Raw genomic sequence first — 18,807 nt, 5'->3', positions numbered from 1 at the left:
ACCACTGGGTTACAGTCCCAGTCCAAATCTTTCCTCTTCTTATGCTGATTATCTCAGGTGTTTTGTTATAATAACAGAAAACTAACACACCCACCTACCATCTCTCTGGAGCAAACTCTTCTTTCAAGATATCTTTCACTGCCTTTCTCCCCACAAATAGCCACTCCTCCCTTAATACCATCTTCATTGGAATATTGATCACAGTCTTCTTATCTGGGTCTGTCTCACTTGAGAATACATCTTTGCAGCCTTTGCTCCAGCATGGTCACTTGTGGCAAAGAAACCAGAAGAAGTCAGGCTGGAGGAATGGAACAGCTAGGGACTCCATTCTCTGTATCAACCCTGACTATCAGGAATGGCAGGATAGGAAGCTGAGGGTGGGTAGTGGCAGGAATTTGTGACAAACCTGTTGAGGTCTGCACAAACTTAGTCTTGAGCATAAAAACCATGACAATAAGGCCACCTTTCCATGCGAGACTTACCAGGCAACTTCTTGAATGCAGATTTGGTCAATGGCTTCAGTAACAGGTTGGTCTGATTTACTTTTCATGACAGATTTATTTTCCAGTAATGGCTGCAAAATATTTCCAGTCCTACCAGCTCTTCCAGGAGCTTGCTGCTCCTCCATCAAAAGGTGGCACTTATGTTCCCTCCACCCAGACCAGAGAGCCTGTGTGACCGACCACCTGTTTGATGAGTATGGTGGAGGAGTTGTGTTTGAGGGCAGGCCATGAAAGCCTCCTCCTTCTTGGGAGGCTTGTCCTTGACCACGTTGTGAAGAAGCAGCTGGAAAAAAACAGGCCACCAATCCTTGCCCTGCCAAGTCCTGGCTGACAGCCAGCCATGAGTCCACCTTCTTGGGAGTAGATCCTCTAGTTCTCTATTAGTTGAGCTGATACTGCTTGGAGCAGTACAAATTGCCTCTACTGAGTCTTACCCAAACTGCAGATTTGTGAAAATACACGGAAATGTTTGTTTTCTCTGATTATGTAACTTCAGTCTATCAATATGCTGAACTCTTGGGTTGTTTATATGATGTATATAGATTAAGGAGTCAGAGGCAGAGGGAATGCAGCCCCCCATGTTGAACAATGGGTGGTAATATCTGTCATTTGGCTGGATCTCACTCCTACCCTTACTATGGGGACAATGTGGCCTCCACAGTGAATCCACAAACTGAAATGTGGAGATGGGAACCCTTCCAGGTCAGATCTGGGGGTTGCTTTTCTGCTTCCCAGCTCCTCCACCAAGCAGACTCCTGCCTTAGGGCTGTTTCTCCTGCTAAGGGAATGCACACTCAGCTCTTTTTATTTCTCTGAATTCTCTTACTTATTTATTCTTTTACTGATGGTCTTTGCTCTTGGAATGTGTGCCTCATGGGTCAGGGGTGGAGACTGCACCCATATCGTTTGTTCTATCTTTAGTGCTTAGTGCCTAGTCAATAGGAGATGCTAAAAAATATATTGCTTTAAAGACTGTAAGAATAAATGAGTTGGGGGTTGGGGCTGTGGCTCAGCAGTAGTGCACTTGCCTGGCATTGTATGAGGCACTGGCTTCTATTCTCAGCATCACATATAAATAAATAAAATAAAGGTCTGTAAACAACTGAAAAAAAAATGAATGGGAAGCTGCTTAGAGGTTCTCCAGGTCCAACTCCCACCATGGTAGAAATCTCTTCCATGACCACCCAAGCATGTGATAATTGCTCTGGCCTTAAACACCTCCAGGATGGAAAGCTCACTACCTCACAGAGTAGCCTGTTCTATTATATTAAAAACAAAAAAATTTCCATGTAATAGTAATGATCTTTGCCTCATCCATTTTAGTAACTGTGCTCCAGAACTTTCATCATGACTACCTCTAGAAGGGAAGCTTGGGTTCACCATGACCCCATCTTTTGGTAAGAGGTCCCAGACCAAGCTCCAGCACTTTCTGGACCCATATATCTTTTTTTTAAAAGTTGATTTAATATATTTATTTATTCTTTCATGTATTTATTTTTTGTGATGCTTGGGATCACACCTGGGGTATCATGCCTACTAGGCAAGTGTTCTACTACTGAGCTATACTACATTCTCTCCTAGGACACAATACTTTTATTTATTTTTATGTGATGCTGAGGATCAAACCCAGTGCCTCCACACGTGCTAGGCACTGAGTCCCAACCCCAGCCCCTGGATTTGTATATCTTTATGTGCACTGAGGATATCAATATATCTTAAAGGATTCTGAAAATTGTAAAAATTATGGCAAACTTATTTTGTGGTGGTAGAGATTGAACCCTGGGCCTTGAGCATGCTAGACAAACACACTACCACTGAGTTGCACCTCCAGCCTGGAAAGCTTTTTAAAACATAAGATGAAGTTTTTCAAGAGGGCAGAATAGAGGAGGTCCCTTTCTGGGCTGCTCTATGGCATGAAACTAAGAAAGCAGATGGGAAGCTTCTCAGAAAGGTGGTGAAAAACCCCAAAAGACAAAAAGGCCTTTACTGGGAATTAATACTGAACATTCAAAGCAGATCGGGCAGCTGAGGAGGTTGTATATAATAAGGAAGAAATCCCCAGTCCCACTGTGTCTCCCCCACTCCCAAGAGCACAGTGGAGGGGGATAAGAGAATTAAAGGAATCCACATTTTTAGGAGGCCTATGACGTGTCTGGGTACAGAGAGATCAGAGAACATAGAAAAACTGCTAGACTACACTGCACAATATTCTCGTGGGGAAGATGCTGCATCTCTCCCAGCTGCCCAAGAAGACAGAGGAAGGAGCCGTTTTGCAGCCACAGCGTGGAGGCCGGCAGCTGGGGGACCCAATTCCCGGAAAATCTGAGCTGGACCTGAAATACAGGCCTGGGAAACCTACACTACAAGACATATGACCAGGAGGAAATCAAAAGGGAATACAGGTTATGGAAACCCATCCGGCTCCCACACTCCTTGAGTCCAGTGGCCTGCAGGATCGGCTGGGAAAGATGCACCCAGCCAGGAATTTGAAAGGCTCAGGTGGGAGTGATTGAGTTTGGAGACTGAATCTGAGAGACCAGGAAACACAGGGTCTATGGGTGATGGAGGGAACTAAAGATTGGCTCCTCCACTGCATGAGTGGAGCTCAGGGGAGATCCCTAGGGTGGAGTCTCCCAGTGTAGACCAGCAACTGTGGACCCTGAAGGTATGCTCATTTAAAATCTTCAGACCAAATACCATTTAGCAAAGAACCTTGAGACTAACTAAGCCTAAACCCTGCCTCCAGGATTTACTCTCATACTCTAGCAGCCACCACGAGGATGGAGCAGATATCACCCACCATCCTACCCCACCCTAACACTCCTGAGAAGGGAAGCTGAGAATTTTTTTGAACTTCAACAGAAACAATTCTTTAATTTTCTATTGAGATTATTTTTTCTATTTTCTTTTCTGTTTAATTGTGACCTGAATGATTCATGAACACTTATATGTATTTCTTTTTTCACATTTTTTTAGCATTTTTTGAAGGCAGTTATTTTTCATGGATCAGTGTTTTGAGGACTATGATATTGGATTAGTATTTTTTATTTTTTTTACTTTCATTTTTAAAAATTTTATATATATATAAATTTTTTTCTCTCACTTATCTGTTTTCCTTAATTCTCTTTTTAATTCTGTTAGCAGCCAAACATTATTGTTCTCTTTCACTCATTCTTTAATTTTTTATTTGTACTTTCTTTCCTCCTCCCTCATAATCATCACATCCTACATCATTTCTGTTCTCTCCTCTCCACAATTTACAATTTGAAATTGTAAACATTTTTGCAAACTTACTGTTTTTACTATGGGTAATAACTGACCATATTGTTTCTGTTTATCTAACACTGTAGATGTCATAGGAGGAAATATTTAGTTTAATGCTGTATATTGTTTGCATCGGTTATTGTTATTATTTGTCTCCCCCTAAACTGTCAGGTACTTAGATAGGGCAGAAACTCTACTGCCTCAGATCCATACTGTTAGATGGGTAGACACACAAACAACATGGAAAAGCAAGGGAACAAACTGTCCCAAACAAACCAAATACTTCGATAACAGAATCTGTGGACACCACAGTGGAAGAAATGCCAGAGGAGTTTAGAATGTACATAGTTAAACTGATCTGTGAAGTAAAGGACAATATAAGGAATGAAATCATAGAGAAAATATAGGAAGTGAAAGATCACTTCCATAAAGAGATAGAATCCAGATACAAATCCTTGGAATGAAGAAATCAATAAACCAAATTAAAAATTCAATGGAAAGCATCCCAACAGACTAGATCACTTGGGAGACAGTTTCAGGCAATAAAGATGAAATATATAATCTAGAAAACAAAACTAACCATGGAGAAAAGATTTTAAGAGACTATGAACAGAACTTCCGAGAAATATGGGATAATTTGAAAATTTAAGATTTATTGGGATAGATGAAGGTTCAGAGATATAAACTGAAGGAATGCACAATTTTTCAATGAAATAATACCAGAAAATCTCTTAGACATTAAGAATGAAATGGCAAATCAAATAGAGGAGGCTTACAGGATCCCAAATATAAAAATTACAACAGACCCACACCAAGGTACATTATTATGAAAATGATTAACATATAGAATAAAGATAGAATTTTAAAGGCTGCAGAGAAAAATGACAGGTTACATTTAGAGGGAAACCAATCTGGATCTCAGCTGATTTCTTAACCCAGACCTTCAAAGCTAGGAGGTCTTTGAATAATATATATCAAGTTCTGAAAGAAATGGATCCCAGCCAAGAATACTATACCCAGCAAAATGAAGCTTCAGAATGGATAATGAAACAAAATCCTTCCATGATAAACAAAAGTTAAAAGAATTCATAACTAGAAAGCTTGCAGTATAAAACATACTCAATAAAATATTTCATGAAAAAGATGAAAAATTGAAAACCAGCAAAGGAAGGAACTACACTAGAAGAAGAGTCAATCAAAGGAGAAACTATTTCAAGTTAAAAACCAGAAATAAATAAAAATGACATGGAAAAATCATTTCTCAAAAACAACATTGGAAACAAATGGCCTAAACTAATCAATCAAAAGACACACTACAAGTTGCATTAAAATACAAGACCCAACAATAAGCTGTCTCCAAAAGACTCACCTCATAGGCAAAGACATCCACAGACTGAAGGTAAAAGGATGGGAAAAACATAAATAAGCAGGGGTTTCTGATCTCATATCAGATAAAGTGGACTTCAAACCAAAGTAAATCAGAAGGGACAAAAAGGGACATTTAATACTGCTTAAGAGAATTATAGATCAACAAGACATAGCAATCATAAATATTTACACCCCAAACAATGGGACATCTATGTATATCAAATAGATCCTTCTTAATTTCAAGAATCAAGTAGACCACAAGACAATAATACTGGTTGACTTTAACACACCTCTCTCTCTCCACTGGATAGATCCTCCAAACAAAAATGAATGAAGTTATAGAACTAAAAAATACAATCAATAATTTAGACTTAATAGATAAATATATAAAATATATTTTATATTTCATATAATAGATAAATATATAAAATATTTCACCCATCAATTACTGAATATACTTTCTTCTCAGCAGCACATGATCCTTCTCTAAAATAGACCATATCTGAGCCCCAAAGCAATTCTTTGCAAACACAAAAAAATAGAGATAATAAACCTTGCAATCTATCAGATCATAATGAAATAAAATTAGAAATCAATGATAAAATAAAAAATAGAAACTACTCTAACACCTGGAGATTAAATAATACTCTATTAATTGACCAATGGATAGCAGAAGAAATTAGGGGTGGAATAAAAAAAATACTTAGAGGTAAATGAGAACAGCAATACAACATATAACAATCTCTGGTACACTATGAAGATGGTTTTAAGAGAAACTTTAATTACATTGAGCTCATTCATCATAAGGATAGAAAATTACCACATAAATAACTTAACATTATATCTCAAAACCCTAGAAAAAGAACAAATCAACACCCAAAGCAATAAAAGACAGGAAATAATTAAAATCAGAGCCAAAAATCAATAAAATTAAAAGACCAACAACAAAAAAATTTGAAAAAAATCAAAACAAAAAGTTGTTTCTTAGAAAAAATAAATAAAATTGATAAACACTTAGCCAAGCTAACAAAGAGAAAGAGGAAAAAAATCTCAAATTACTAAAATTTATGATGAAACAGGAAATATCACAATGGACACTACTCAAATACAGACAATAATCAGAAACTATTTTGAAAAATTATACTCCAATAAAATAGAAAATATTGAAGATATTGACAAATATTTAGAGTTAAATCACCACCCAAATTGAATCAGAAAGACAAAGAAAATTTAAACAGATCCATTTCAAGAAATGAAACTGAAGACGCCATCAAAAGCATACCGACAAAGAAAAGTCTAGGACCAGACGGATTCTCAAGCTGAGTTCTATCAGATCTTCAAAGAAGAACTAACACCAATTCTCCTTAAATTATTCCATGAAAGAGAAAAGCAGGAAACCCTTCCAAACTCATCCAACAAAGCTAGTTTCACCCTGATCCAAAACCAGAAAAAGACACATCAAAGGAAAAAAACTTCAGACCAATATCCGTGATGAACATAGATGTCTAAATTCTTAAAAAATATTGACAAATCACGTACAAAAACATATTAGAAGAATAGTGCACTATGATCAAGTGAGGTTTATCCCAGAGATGCAAGGCTGGTTCAACACACAGAAATAAATAAATGTAATTCATCACATCAACAGACTAAAAGACAAGAATTACATGATTATCTCAATAGATGCAGAAAAAGCATTTGACAAAATACTACACTGATTCATGCTCAAAACAGTAGAAAAACTAGAGATAGTAGGAATGTACCTCAACATTGTAAAAGTTATAAATGTTAAACCCAGGTCAACATCATTATAAATGGAGAAAAACTGGAAGTATTCTCTCTAAAAACTAGAAAAAGACAGGGATGCCCACTTTTCACCACTTCTATTCAACATAATCCTTAAAACTGTAGCCCGAGCAATTAAGCAAATGAAAGAAATTAAAGGGATACAACAAAAAGGAGGGCTCAAACTAGCCGATTTGCCAAAAAAAAAAAAAAGATCCTATAATTAGAAGACCCCCAAAACTCCACCAGAAAACTTCTAAAACTCATTAATGCATTCAGCAAAGGAGCAGGATATAAAATTAAAACCCATAAATCCATTGTGTTCCTATATACCAATGATGAATCAGCTGATAGAGAGATTAGGAAAACTGTCCCATTTACAATAGCCTCAAAAAACAAAACAAAAAAAAATGGAAATTAATCTAACAAGAGAGGTAAAAGACCTCTAAAATGAAAACTACAGAACTCTAAAGAAAGAAATTGAAGAAGGCTTTAGAAGATGGAAAGATCTGCCATGTTCTTCAATAGGCAGAATTAATATTGTTAAAATAGCTATACTACCAAAAGTGCTAGACAGATTTAGTTTAATTCCTATTAAAACTCCAATGATGTTCTTCATAGAAATAGAAAAAGCGGTCATGAAATTCACTTGGAAAAATAGGAGGCTCAGAATAGCCAAAGCAATCCTTAGTGAGAAGAGTAAGTCAGGAGGTATTACAATACCAGACCTTAAATTATATTTGCAGACTATCATAACAAAAACAGCATGGTAGTGCTACCAAAACAGGCACGAAGACCAATGGAACAGAATATAGAGGACACTGAGACAAACCTACATAAATACAGTTATCTCATACTAGACAAAGCCTCCATAAACATACATTGGAGGATAGTCTCTTCAACAAAAGATGCCGGGAAAACAGGAAACCCACATGTAGCAGAATGAAATGTAACCCCTATCTCTCAGCCTGCACAAAACTCAATTCAAGTGGACAAGCACCTAGGCATTAGACCAGAGACCCTGCACCTACTAGAAGATAACGTAGGCCCAACATTCCATCATGCTGGCTTAGCAAACACAAAAAAAATAGAGATAATAAACTTCCTCAATAAGACTCCTAAAGCACAAGAACTAAAATCAAGGATCAATAAACGGGATGGCATCAAACTAAAAAGCTTCTTCTCAGCAAAGGAAACAATCAAGAACATGAAGAGAGAGCCTACAGAATGGGAGAAAAATCTTTGCCACCTGTACCTCAGACATACCATTAATCTCCAGGATATGTAAAGAACCCAAAAATCTTAACACCAAAAAACCAAAAACAACAACAACAAAAACACACACACAAACAAACAAACAAAACCCCAAAACCCAAATAACCCAATCAATAAATAGGCAAAGGAACTGAACAGGTGCTTCACAGAATAAGAAATAAGATTGGTCAACAAATACATGAAAAAATATACAACTTCTCTAGCAATTAGAGAAATGCAAATTAAAACTACACTGATATTCTATCCCACTCCATTCAGAATGACAATTATCAAGAAAACAAGTAACAATAAATGTTGGCGAGGATGTGGGGAAAAGCTTTACTCATACTTTGCTAGTAGAACTGCAAATTTGTGTAACCACTCTGGAAAGCAGTAAGGAAATTCCTCAGAAAACTTGGAACCACCATTTGACCCAGCTATCTCACTCCTCAGTTTATACCCAATGAACTTAAAATCAGATGCAGCCAAATCAATATTTATAGCAGCTCAATTCACATTAACTAAACTATGGAACCAACGTAGGTGCCCTTCAACAGATGAATGGGTAAAGAAAATGTGGCATATATACACAATAGAATATTACTCAGCCATAAAAAAGAGTGACGTTATGACTTGCCAGTAAATGGAAAGATATGGAGATTATCATGCTAAATGACATAAATCAATTCCAAAAAACCAAAGGCTGAATGTTCTCTGATATACAGATGCTAACAAACAACAAAGGGGAGGGAGCAAAGAATAGAAGTTCATTGGATTAGTCAAAGGGGAATAAAGGGAATGGTGGAGGGATGGGAATAGAAAAGACAGAAGGAATCCGACATACTTTTGTATGTTTATATATGAATACACCACCAATGAAACTACATAATGTACAACCGCAATAGGATCCTAATTAGAATAAGTTACACTCCATGTATAATATGTCAAAATACACTCTACCGTCACGTATATCTAAAAAAAAACACATTAAAAAATTAGAATCCATTTTTTAAAAAGTTGAAGGGAAAAGATTGAGTACCACCCCTTTCTAACCCAATTCTTATGCTTAGTTTGGGTACTCCAGGATCTAGGATATGTCCCTTTGATCTCCTACTCAGCAACATCATAAAAGATCTGACTTTGGACTGAACTCAACTTGTTGTAACACCATGTGCAGAGCTTCTGCTTTACATGGCTGGAATGCTCCAGGGAAGGGGCTTCACTTTAGAATGCGCACATTCTCTCAGCCCATTGGATCTTGTCTTCTCAGTGTGGGGCCTTTGGAGAGGAGCTGGGCTATGCCAGAGTTGGAGAATCTGGAGCATGTGGCCCTTCACCCTGGCCCAGAGGCCTTGGTTCTCTGAGGGTCACGCTCTGCAGAGGTATGCTCTCAAGGTGTGGTCTAAACCCAAAACACAAGAAGCAGCTTCAAAGGTGAGCTCCATTGTGAATATTGTTTCCATACCAGAGCTATCTGTCTTGGAAGGGGCAGGAGTCTTGCTGCCTGGAGGTTCTCTGCCTTTGCAGCTGAAACTAAGAGGGCACTTGGCTCTGCACCAAACACACCTTCCTGAATACCAAGACTGCCTGTTTTACCTGGAGCCCTTAATGAAGACAGAGAAAGTGGCAGGGGAAAACTGGAGTTTCCCAGGATTCTCCCTTCCCCACTTAGCACCTCTGAGCATCAGCTTCATGTCTTTCCATTTTAATTAACCCAGTGAACCAGCCTCTACCTTTCAAAGGAATCCAAGGGAAATCTTTCTGCCAAGTTCCAACTGAGTCCCTGTGACACTCAAGAACATGGGCCAGGCTCTTGTGTAGGTTAAGGTAGTTGGAGAAGAATAAAGATTATAGGGAAACAGTCTACCTTTCTTTACAAGGCCTTGTTTTGCATCCCTGGAATCTCAGATTCAGCTACTACAATGAAGTCCTGTTGTAGAAAGAGCTGGCCTTTTATCACCACTTAAAATCTAATTAATCCATATTGAAGCACAAAGATTTCTGTTGTACTTTAGGGTGAGGGGTCATAGAGCCCTCTTTGTTCATCCTTAGACTTATAATCATCAAGCATTGAGGATATAATTTTACCAAGCAAATTGGAAGGTAACAGATCAAATCCTTATCAGAAAGCCTAACTCATAGTTTTAACAGAGTCCTCCATCCTTTACATGAAACATTATATTCAAGAGGAACAAAAACACACTTCAGAGAGCCCAAAGAGTTAATGACCAAAGCTTATATTCCAGGCAGCATAGAAGCAAGATCGTCACACTACTGTCAACCACAAAGGACAGCAGGTCCTATAGGGTGGCAAAGTTGCAAGATTTGTTGCAATGGCTTTAGCTTTTAGAATAGCAACACAATCTGTCGGGCTTTCATTATCTTTGCTGGGATGGGTTTTATCCATTATTACAACTTACTTGCCACATTGGAAGAACCTCAACCTGGACTTAAATGAAATGGAAAATTGGACCATGGGACTCTGGAAAACCTGCGTCATCCAGGAGGAAGTGGGGAGGCAGTGCAAGGACTTTGATTCCTTCCTGGCTTTGCCGGCTGAACTCAGAATCTCCCGGATTTTAATGTTTCTGTCGAACGGGCTGGGGTTCCTGGGCTTGCTGGTCTCGGGGTTTGGCCTGGACTGTTTGAGAATTGCAGACAGACAGCAAGATCTCAAGAAGCGACTGTTAATCCTGGGAGGAGTTCTGTTCTGGACCTCGGGAGTCACCGCCCTGGTTCCAGTCTCCTGGGTTGCCTACCTGACAGTTCAGGAGTTCTGGGACCAGACCATCCCTGAGATTGTTCCCAGGTGGGAGTTTGGGGAAGCCCTCTTTACTGGCTGGTCTGCTGGCTTTTCTCTTCTGCTAGGAGGGTGTCTGCTCCACTGTGCAGCCTGCTCCACCCCAGCCCATGGAGCTTCTGGCCATTATGCAGTGGCAGAAATGCAAACTCGGTGTCCATATCTGGAAAATGGAACTACAGATCCTAAAGTGTAGGTTGCTGACAAGGCCAGTCATCTTCTGTACCACCTATGATGACGAAAGGGTCTTTGTTAAGTAACTAAATCTGTGCTGCTCATATTTTCTCACTCCATGACTACTTTTCTATACTAAGCTCTTTCTTCCCAACTCTTGAGATGAATGAAGGGAAGTCTTCTATCCAAAAGAAAAATTGTTATGGCAAGCATTTCATAGGTATGAAGGAAAATAATGTCATTGATCTGGTTACTTAAATAAATATGTGGTGGTGGTTGTCCAACATAGCCTGGAGCTTTAATGTATTCATTTTGTGTTGGAAAGCTTGTTTTGTTAGTAGTTGGAAATGATATTGTCTCCTAAAGAAAATAACAACAATCTGAACTATTCTCCATCAGTAAAACCACATGCTAAACCAATCCCAAAGTTATCATTTCCATAACAATAACTGATCTTCTTTGAATAAAAGTGGTTTGTGTTTAGAAATTCCTCGGAACCCTGTTTAATTTTATGAGACAGATTTTTTTTAAACATCATATTTAAAAAAGAACAATTCCAAAGATTTTTTTTAACATCTAAATATCATCAGTTCATTTGCTGGAATTAAAATATTCCTGTGTGCAACTAAAATTACAAACACAGGAATACAGATGAAATTTAGTGTTGACTAGAGATGTTGATCCTAATGTACAAGGTTCTATTGCTTAACTTTTCCACAGCACATAAAACATTTCAGCAAAGGAAAAACAAAACAAAAGTAAGTGCTTATGCACACTTGAGTGAATTTAAGAGAAAGGCATGTAGATAAGCAGACCTGATATTTAATTCAGTATTGTTTCATATGCTAGGTGTTAAATGTAGCCAAAGAGATTTTAAAAAACAGGCCTGACTTAAGGTCTAGAGATTTCTGATAAGATTGATTTATTTGGTTAAGAAATACTTTTCTTGAACCTATTTTTTTAAAAATGAAAACTCTCAGTATTATCATAACATACACATTGAAATGTGAGAACTGTAACAGAAGAAAATCTGACAGGTGCAATTAGCATGATAGAAAGCAGGAGGAGCTGAACCAAAACCTTCAATTAAACATTTTTGCATTTAGACTTCTTAATTCTTTGATTTGTTAGAAAAGGAACAACAAGAAAGCCATTTATACCTTAACAATGAAAGGAGGATTAGTACTACTTAATTTATTTCACTGACAAAGTGCTTTCTAGGACATGAATATGTTCTGGGCCACACCTTGGCATTACTGGTTTAAGTATTATTTCCCTATCCTTTTCTGAGACCTTTTCATCATGGAATCAAACAGTATCAACTCTGGCAAGAATCCTCCTATATACACAATGAAAAAATATTTATGAACTCCACAAGAGATAACTCAAGTGTCACACTTCTTTTCATAGCAACCGGAGGGCAGGAGGAGGGTTGGCTAAGCCTGGAGGGATTTCATGATGGCTTTAGTCTTTAGAATAGCAATGCTGTCTATTGGACTTTTATTTTCTTTGCTGGGATGGGTTTTATCCTGCCTTACAAACTATCTGCCACACTGGAAGAACCTCAACCTGGACTTAAATGAAATGGAAAATTGGACCATGGGACTCTGGAAAACCTGCGTCATCCAGGAGGAAGTGGGGAGGCAGTGCAAGGACTTTGATTCCTTCCTGGCTTTGCCGGCTGAACTCAGAATCTCCCGGATTTTAATGTTTCTGTCGAACGGGCTGGGGTTCCTGGGCCTGCTGGTCTCGGGGTTTGGCCTGGACTGTTTGAGAATTGCAGACAGACAGCAAGATCTCAAGAAGCGACTGTTAATCCTGGGAGGAGTTCTGTTCTGGACCTCGGGAGTCACAGCCCTGGTTCCAGTCTCCTGGGTTGCCTACCTGACAGTTCAGGAGTTCTGGGACCAGACCATCCCTGAGATTGTTCCCAGGTGGGAGTTTGGGGAAGCCCTCTTTACTGGCTGGTCTGCTGGCTTTTCTCTTCTGCTAGGAGGGTGTCTGCTCTATTGTGCAGCCTGTTCCACCCCAGCCCATGGAGCTTCTGGCCACTATGCAATGGCAGAAATGCAAGATCACTGTCAACAACTAGAGATGAAAAACACCAACCCAAAAGTCTAAGCCAGGAGGGATCAGTGGTATCTACTCTTCAAGGTGATGCTTGCTCAACTCTGGATTCGGTAGGATCTCCTGCTGCACAGTCACCCACTCATTATGCTTTTGATTATCTAAAATGCACTTTTCCCCTTGTGACTATTAGTTTCTTTAAAAAACAGTTTCTTTCTAAGACTGGTAAACAACATTTATTTTCTACTTGGACCAAAACCAATCAAGACCTAATAGTAATCACATTCATTTCTGTATAAGAGTTCTCTCAGTTTTAAAACAGGCTCAGTGATTGCACAAAACTGGTAAATGAAATGTCATTTTAGTAGTTACATATCTTTGAAGGTATTATTCATTTGGAGATGAATAATTTTGGCAATTGGAAACATTACTGCTAATCATTTACTTTCTTCAGGTTTTTAGGATAACCTATAATAATGAAACTAAGATCTCTCTGCATATTTATCTTAAATGCATGACACCTGATTACACTAAAAAATTGCTGGCTATTTAAAGGTTTTGAATCATCTGTTTCAATCAGGGGCTTCAGTGCCTCTATGGTACCTGTTCCAGAAATCCTTTACATTCATTCATGTCCTCAAGCAGAGGAGGGCAATCTTGTGTTCTGGAAGATTCATGTAGAATCTGCCACACAAATGTGTATCTGCTTCTGTGTCCTATGCTTACTTCATGGTTGACCTTCCTATCCTCCCCTGGCTCTGAGCAGCCACAGGGGGCATGGCAGGTCCAGACTGGTGTGTGTGGGCAGAAGGCATAGTGCCAGCATAGGTGTGCTATGCCAGAGCATGCACTTGGGAGCCCTTCATTTCCCTTGCACAGGAAGATGCTCCATTTTTCTTCTCTTTAAAGTCAGCAATACATATAGTCCAAACAAGAGCTACTCATAGCAAACTTCTGGCTGGGGGAATTCTTTGTGGAACATTTTGTATTTGCTTGATACATGATTCAAGTAAACTCTTGTATTTGTGCCAATAAAGGAAATTAACTGAACAATAGGCAACACTAAAGTATTAAGCAATATGTATCTTTGTTTAAAAAAAATTGAATTTTTTTCCCCATCCGCAAACACATGGAAAGTGCAGAAACCAAAGTTAATCTATGTGATGTATTTGCAAACTTTGACAAACAGGACAAATTAAAGCAGGAACATATTCAGAATTTAACCTGATTACATATTTAGTTCAATCCTGAGCTTTTGATATTTAATACAATATAAAGCCATAGCAAAAAAAAAAAAAAAAACAACTTTAATTTTATTTGATTTGCAATGCTACAGAGATTCAGCTAAACTTTGTTCATTTGGCTAGTAATATTCTTTTTGTACCTGTAACACTTAAAATTCTGATATACAAAATTGTAATAACATACTGATAATTCAAAATTGAGATCTAAATATTACATTCTTTTTACCCTGTGCAGAATAAATTCTACCTTTTTAAAATAGTATTTATATTAAAATTCATATTTGTCCATATGGTTTTGTGATCAAAGTTAGTAAAATGTTTTGTCAGTGTGAATCTTTTGGGTTAGTACAAATATGACAAGAGTATTAAAAGCTGCCTATAAATACATAACACTATTGCTGATTTTTAAAGCGTGGAAAGGATTATATTAAAATAAGTTTGCCTCTCATGTTAGAATAAGCAAATTTTGTAAAATAAAACCAAAAGTCTCTTGGTCACACTGTTAACTACTAGCCTGAGACAGATTTTATTCTTTAATACTTGTCTGAAACTTTTTGTACTACAAAAAGTTAACAGTTAATCTGGTGAAGTTTATAAAGCTGTAAAATACTCCAATATAGCCTCTTCTATGTCAAACATTTAAAATGGCCAGAACCAAACTATATATTAAACAGAACATAAATAAGACCGTAAATAAATAAATGAAGAAAATAAAATCATACGTCACAACTACACAAGTTCTATAAACATTTTCATGGTCAAACTAAGAAGCTGAAAACAGCTGACCTTCATTTAACTCTACATTAAATAAACTTCTTTCACATTTGACCTTAACAAGGATGAATGGTATTTTTTTCTAATTTGCCTTATTCATTTAACACTAGATTGGGCAGCCTAGAAGGACTGTACAGTCCATCAATAGGCTGGGTTTTGTTCAAGGCAGGGGTCACATCCAGTTATATCTTCCAAGAAATTTGCATTTGAATTATGGAATATTTAGAAGAAAAAAAAAGAAACTTTTAGGCTCAGAAACTGCTTAAGGGCTTTGATTCTGATAAAATAAATTTTCCAAAATATGTATAATTAGTTTCAAGAAAATAAAAACTTTTGCTAGTGAGAATTCTAGCATAGGAACAAAACTTTTTCTTCAAGATGACTTTGCATTTCTTAAAAAAAAAAAAAGGACTTAGTTTGCTATACAAGACGGCTAACCAAAAACTGCTTCTTCCAGTATAATAGACTGAATAATAAGTATGGCTTAAATTGCCTAGAGACTATATACTGTAAAAGCCTTTTGGTGGCAAAGCTATACTGAGGACTTATTTCTTTAAAGAAGTGCCTGGGCTGTGTAAGCTAAAATTCTACAGTGGGAAACAGGACGCTTTAGTCAGTTTATATTGCCAAACTTGTTCATCCAAACTAGTTTCTTTTTCTTTCCTTCTTGTTAAACAAATGATTTACCTTATTCTCCAAATTAATAATTCCCTCCCAGGCACTCTTTCCTTTGCTTTCCAACTACTTACCACAAATTATAGATAGAATCCCTTAAAAATGAGAGCTGCAAAGTGATTTCTAGCAAATGTCAGAAATCTGTTTGATAAACTTATTTATTTTGGCAACTTCAATTCAATTAAGACACACCATTTCCCCTGTTCTTGGCTTCACCAATGAGTGAGAATGTGTCCCCTCCACCTCACAGTGCTATCTGGCCCTGGAACCCAGGACCCCCCTTCTTGCTGGCACCATTCTCACGCCTAGGACAGAGCATTGGTGCAGACTAGAAACTGGATCACTTGCAAATTCAGGTGAAGTCAGAAGTAGCAGCTGCTCCTCTGCTGAGTCCCTGTAGTGTATTTTAGGATTTCTGGTGTGCTTCTCTCTTCCACCTTGCCCTCAATGTCTAAGATCTTTAAGGTAGTAAGGAGTACTGCTCCTTGGCATTCTTGATATCCTTACATTCAGTATAGTTGTCTAAAGACAATTATGAAAAGGACAGAGAGGAAGCTGTTTTAAGGAACTTAAGTGTTCTGACACAGGTGATGGGAATGAGCACAGCACCTGTGCAGAACTCAGCTCTGTGCTCACTGCCAACAGGAAGAGCGGCTTTCTAGCTCAGAAACACTGCATGGCACCACTGCCACCTTCAGTGTCTCCTCACAAGGAAACAAAGAAAAGCCCAGAATGCCACGGACACAAGCTGCTTCCCAGCAGTCAGCTCAGGGGTAGACACTGGTATTCACTGCCTCTTGTCCACATATGCGATGGAGCCACTGGGGACACACGTGCACTGCACATTGGTGTGCCAGATTATCCCATTTTTGTTATCAGATGTTTTGTCTTTCTTTAAACACATAAGGATTACATTCAAGTTACTTTACAAATTAACATATTGAAAATCTGGTATAAAATGAAAATTCTTCAAGAGTTGACAATTATATGTTACAAAAAAAAAAGAAAGAAAGAAAGAAAAGAAAAAGCAAATGTTCAGTCTTTTGCCCTCCCTAAGAAAGTAAACAGGTGAGAAACAATTTGTTAAGTCATGAAGTCACACATCATCAGCTGGCAGGGACGGGATGCTTATCTTCGCTCGGGTGAAGTAGGCAATCTTCTCCCTAGAGGTGGGGATGAGAACACCAACTTCAGCTAGATGCTCAAAATGGTCAACATCCTTAGCAACCAGGGAAACACAAATCAAAAGAACACTGAGATTTTATTTTCTCACTCTAGTTAGAATGACGTCAAGAATGTAAATAACAACAATTGCTAGTGAGGATGTGGTGGGGGAGTACATTTTTACATTGTTGGTTGGACTGCAAATGAGCATACTGGAAAGCAGTATGAAGATTTCTTAAAAGTCTATAAATGGGGGCCAGGGTTGTGGCTCAGTGGAAGAGCACTTGCCTAGCATGTGTGAGGCACAGGGTTCAATCCCCAGCACCACATAAAAAAATAAACAGGGGGCTGGGATTGTGGCTCAGTGGTAGAGGGCTCGTTTAGCACGTGCGAGGCCCTGGGTTTGATCCTCTGCACCACATAAAAAAATAAATAAAATAAAGATATTGTGTCCAACTACAACTAAAAAAAATAAGTAAATAAATAAAATAAAGGTATTGTGTCCATGTACAACTAAAAAAAAAAATATTTAAAGAGACTAGGAATGGAATCACCTTATGATCCAAATACCCCACTCCTTGTAATTTATCCAAAAGAACTAAAGCCAGCATACAAGTTTATAGCACTGCAATTCACAGTGGCCGAAACTGCCCTGTATCCCAAAGCAGGGATAAGAAGAAGCAACCCACAAGGGAGAAGCTGAGAAGGACCAGACAGACAGTTTTCAAGTTAGGAAAGTGCCAGAACTAGTTTAGGTGTCCACTTACAGACAAATTGGATAAAGAAAATGTGATATGAATTCACAACAGAATTTTACTCAGCTGTAAAAAAATGAAATTAAGTCATTTGCTAGTAAATGGATGGAACTAGAGAACATTATGCTAAGTGAAGTAAGTCAGGCTCAGGAAGTCAAGGGTAGAAGTTTTCTGTCATATATGAAAGCTAGTGAGAATAAAGAAAAAAACAGAAGAAGAAAAAGGGATCTCACAAAAATAGAAGGGAAACCAACAGAGTATACAGGAAGGAGTTTGAGAGGGAGGAAGTTGAGGAGGGCATGGGGAAGTACTAGGGAATGAAATCTACCAAATTATGCTCTGTCCATGTATGAATATCCCACAATAAATCACACTTTTATATATAAATGCACTAATTAAAATAATAATACAAGGGAGATCAGTAGAGTAAAACAGGTGGATGGTGGAAGGGAGAGAAGAGGGAAGGTAAAGGAATGAGACTGACCAGATTATGTTATGGTCATGTATAAGTAAGGCACAATAAATCCTACTGTTATGTATAATTATAATTATGTATAATTATACTCATAAAAAAATCCTGCATTAAAATACTTCTAAGAACTTAGCAGTGTTCCCACAAGCCCAGATGGGAGATTTTTTCCTCAGATAGAACTCCATTTACAATCAAGACAGTCTCTGCTTTTTAAAGGTAGGAAAAGAAAAGAAAAAAAAAAAAAAAAAAAAAACTCTAGCTATGGTAAATCACCTATAGACCCAGCCATTTTCCTTTGGGGACTTCCAACATAAGACCATTTTTAAAAATCTAGGTGTTTCTAAATAAGATACTAGAGGATTCAAAAGGGTCAAAATTCTGCCCTTCCCAGTGACCTCACAGAAGAGTCTATAATATCAGGGAAATTCTTTCAGTTAGCATCATGCTAAGGCAGGGACAACCAGGTGAGTATACCATGACACAAATGGAGAGAGATGAGAAACCTCAT

General features: G+C 37.9%; 3 protein-coding genes across 5 annotated transcripts in view; 2 read left to right on the top strand and 1 right to left on the bottom strand.

Moving 5' to 3' along the window:
• Positions 1–10,507: 10,507 nt before the first annotated feature.
• LOC143397550 (claudin-24) lies at positions 10,508–11,172 on the top strand. The gene has a single exon (XM_076853684.1). It carries the CDS (start codon positions 10,508–10,510, stop codon positions 11,168–11,170), a length of 663 nt encoding a protein of 220 aa, XP_076709799.1. The 3' UTR covers positions 11,171–11,172.
• A 1,004-nt stretch (positions 11,173–12,176) lies between these two features.
• Positions 12,177–18,807, bottom strand: part of Wwc2 (WW and C2 domain containing 2) — a 216,702-nt gene continuing 210,071 nt past the window's right edge. For 2 of the 3 annotated variants that reach the window (XM_076853680.1, XM_076853681.1), the window contains exon 23: positions 12,177–17,071. In XM_076853680.1, coding sequence (XP_076709795.1) covers positions 17,005–17,071 — 67 coding nt within the window. In that variant the 3' untranslated portion in view covers positions 12,177–17,004. The remainder of the gene's footprint in view (positions 17,072–18,807) is intronic. The other variant, XM_076853682.1, reaches the window with a different exon arrangement.
• Positions 12,601–15,405, top strand: LOC143397549 (claudin-22-like). Its single transcript, XM_076853683.1, has one exon. The coding sequence runs from the start codon at positions 12,604–12,606 to the stop codon at positions 13,267–13,269; it is 666 nt and encodes a 221-aa protein (XP_076709798.1). The 5' UTR covers positions 12,601–12,603; the 3' UTR covers positions 13,270–15,405.

Source organism: Callospermophilus lateralis, chromosome 4 (assembly GCF_048772815.1).
Source record: "Callospermophilus lateralis isolate mCalLat2 chromosome 4, mCalLat2.hap1, whole genome shotgun sequence".
Classification (NCBI taxonomy): Eukaryota; Metazoa; Chordata; class Mammalia; order Rodentia; family Sciuridae; genus Callospermophilus; species Callospermophilus lateralis.
Note: the sequence above shows the minus strand (reverse complement) of the source record. Positions and strands in the feature narration are given on the sequence as shown.

Excerpts from the sequence above, each read along its gene's own strand:
- LOC143397550 (XM_076853684.1), top strand. The coding sequence starts at position 10,508 with ATGGCTTTAGCTTTTAGAATAGCAACACAATCTGTCGGGCTTTCATTA.
- LOC143397549 (XM_076853683.1), top strand. The coding sequence starts at position 12,604 with ATGATGGCTTTAGTCTTTAGAATAGCAATGCTGTCTATTGGACTTTTA.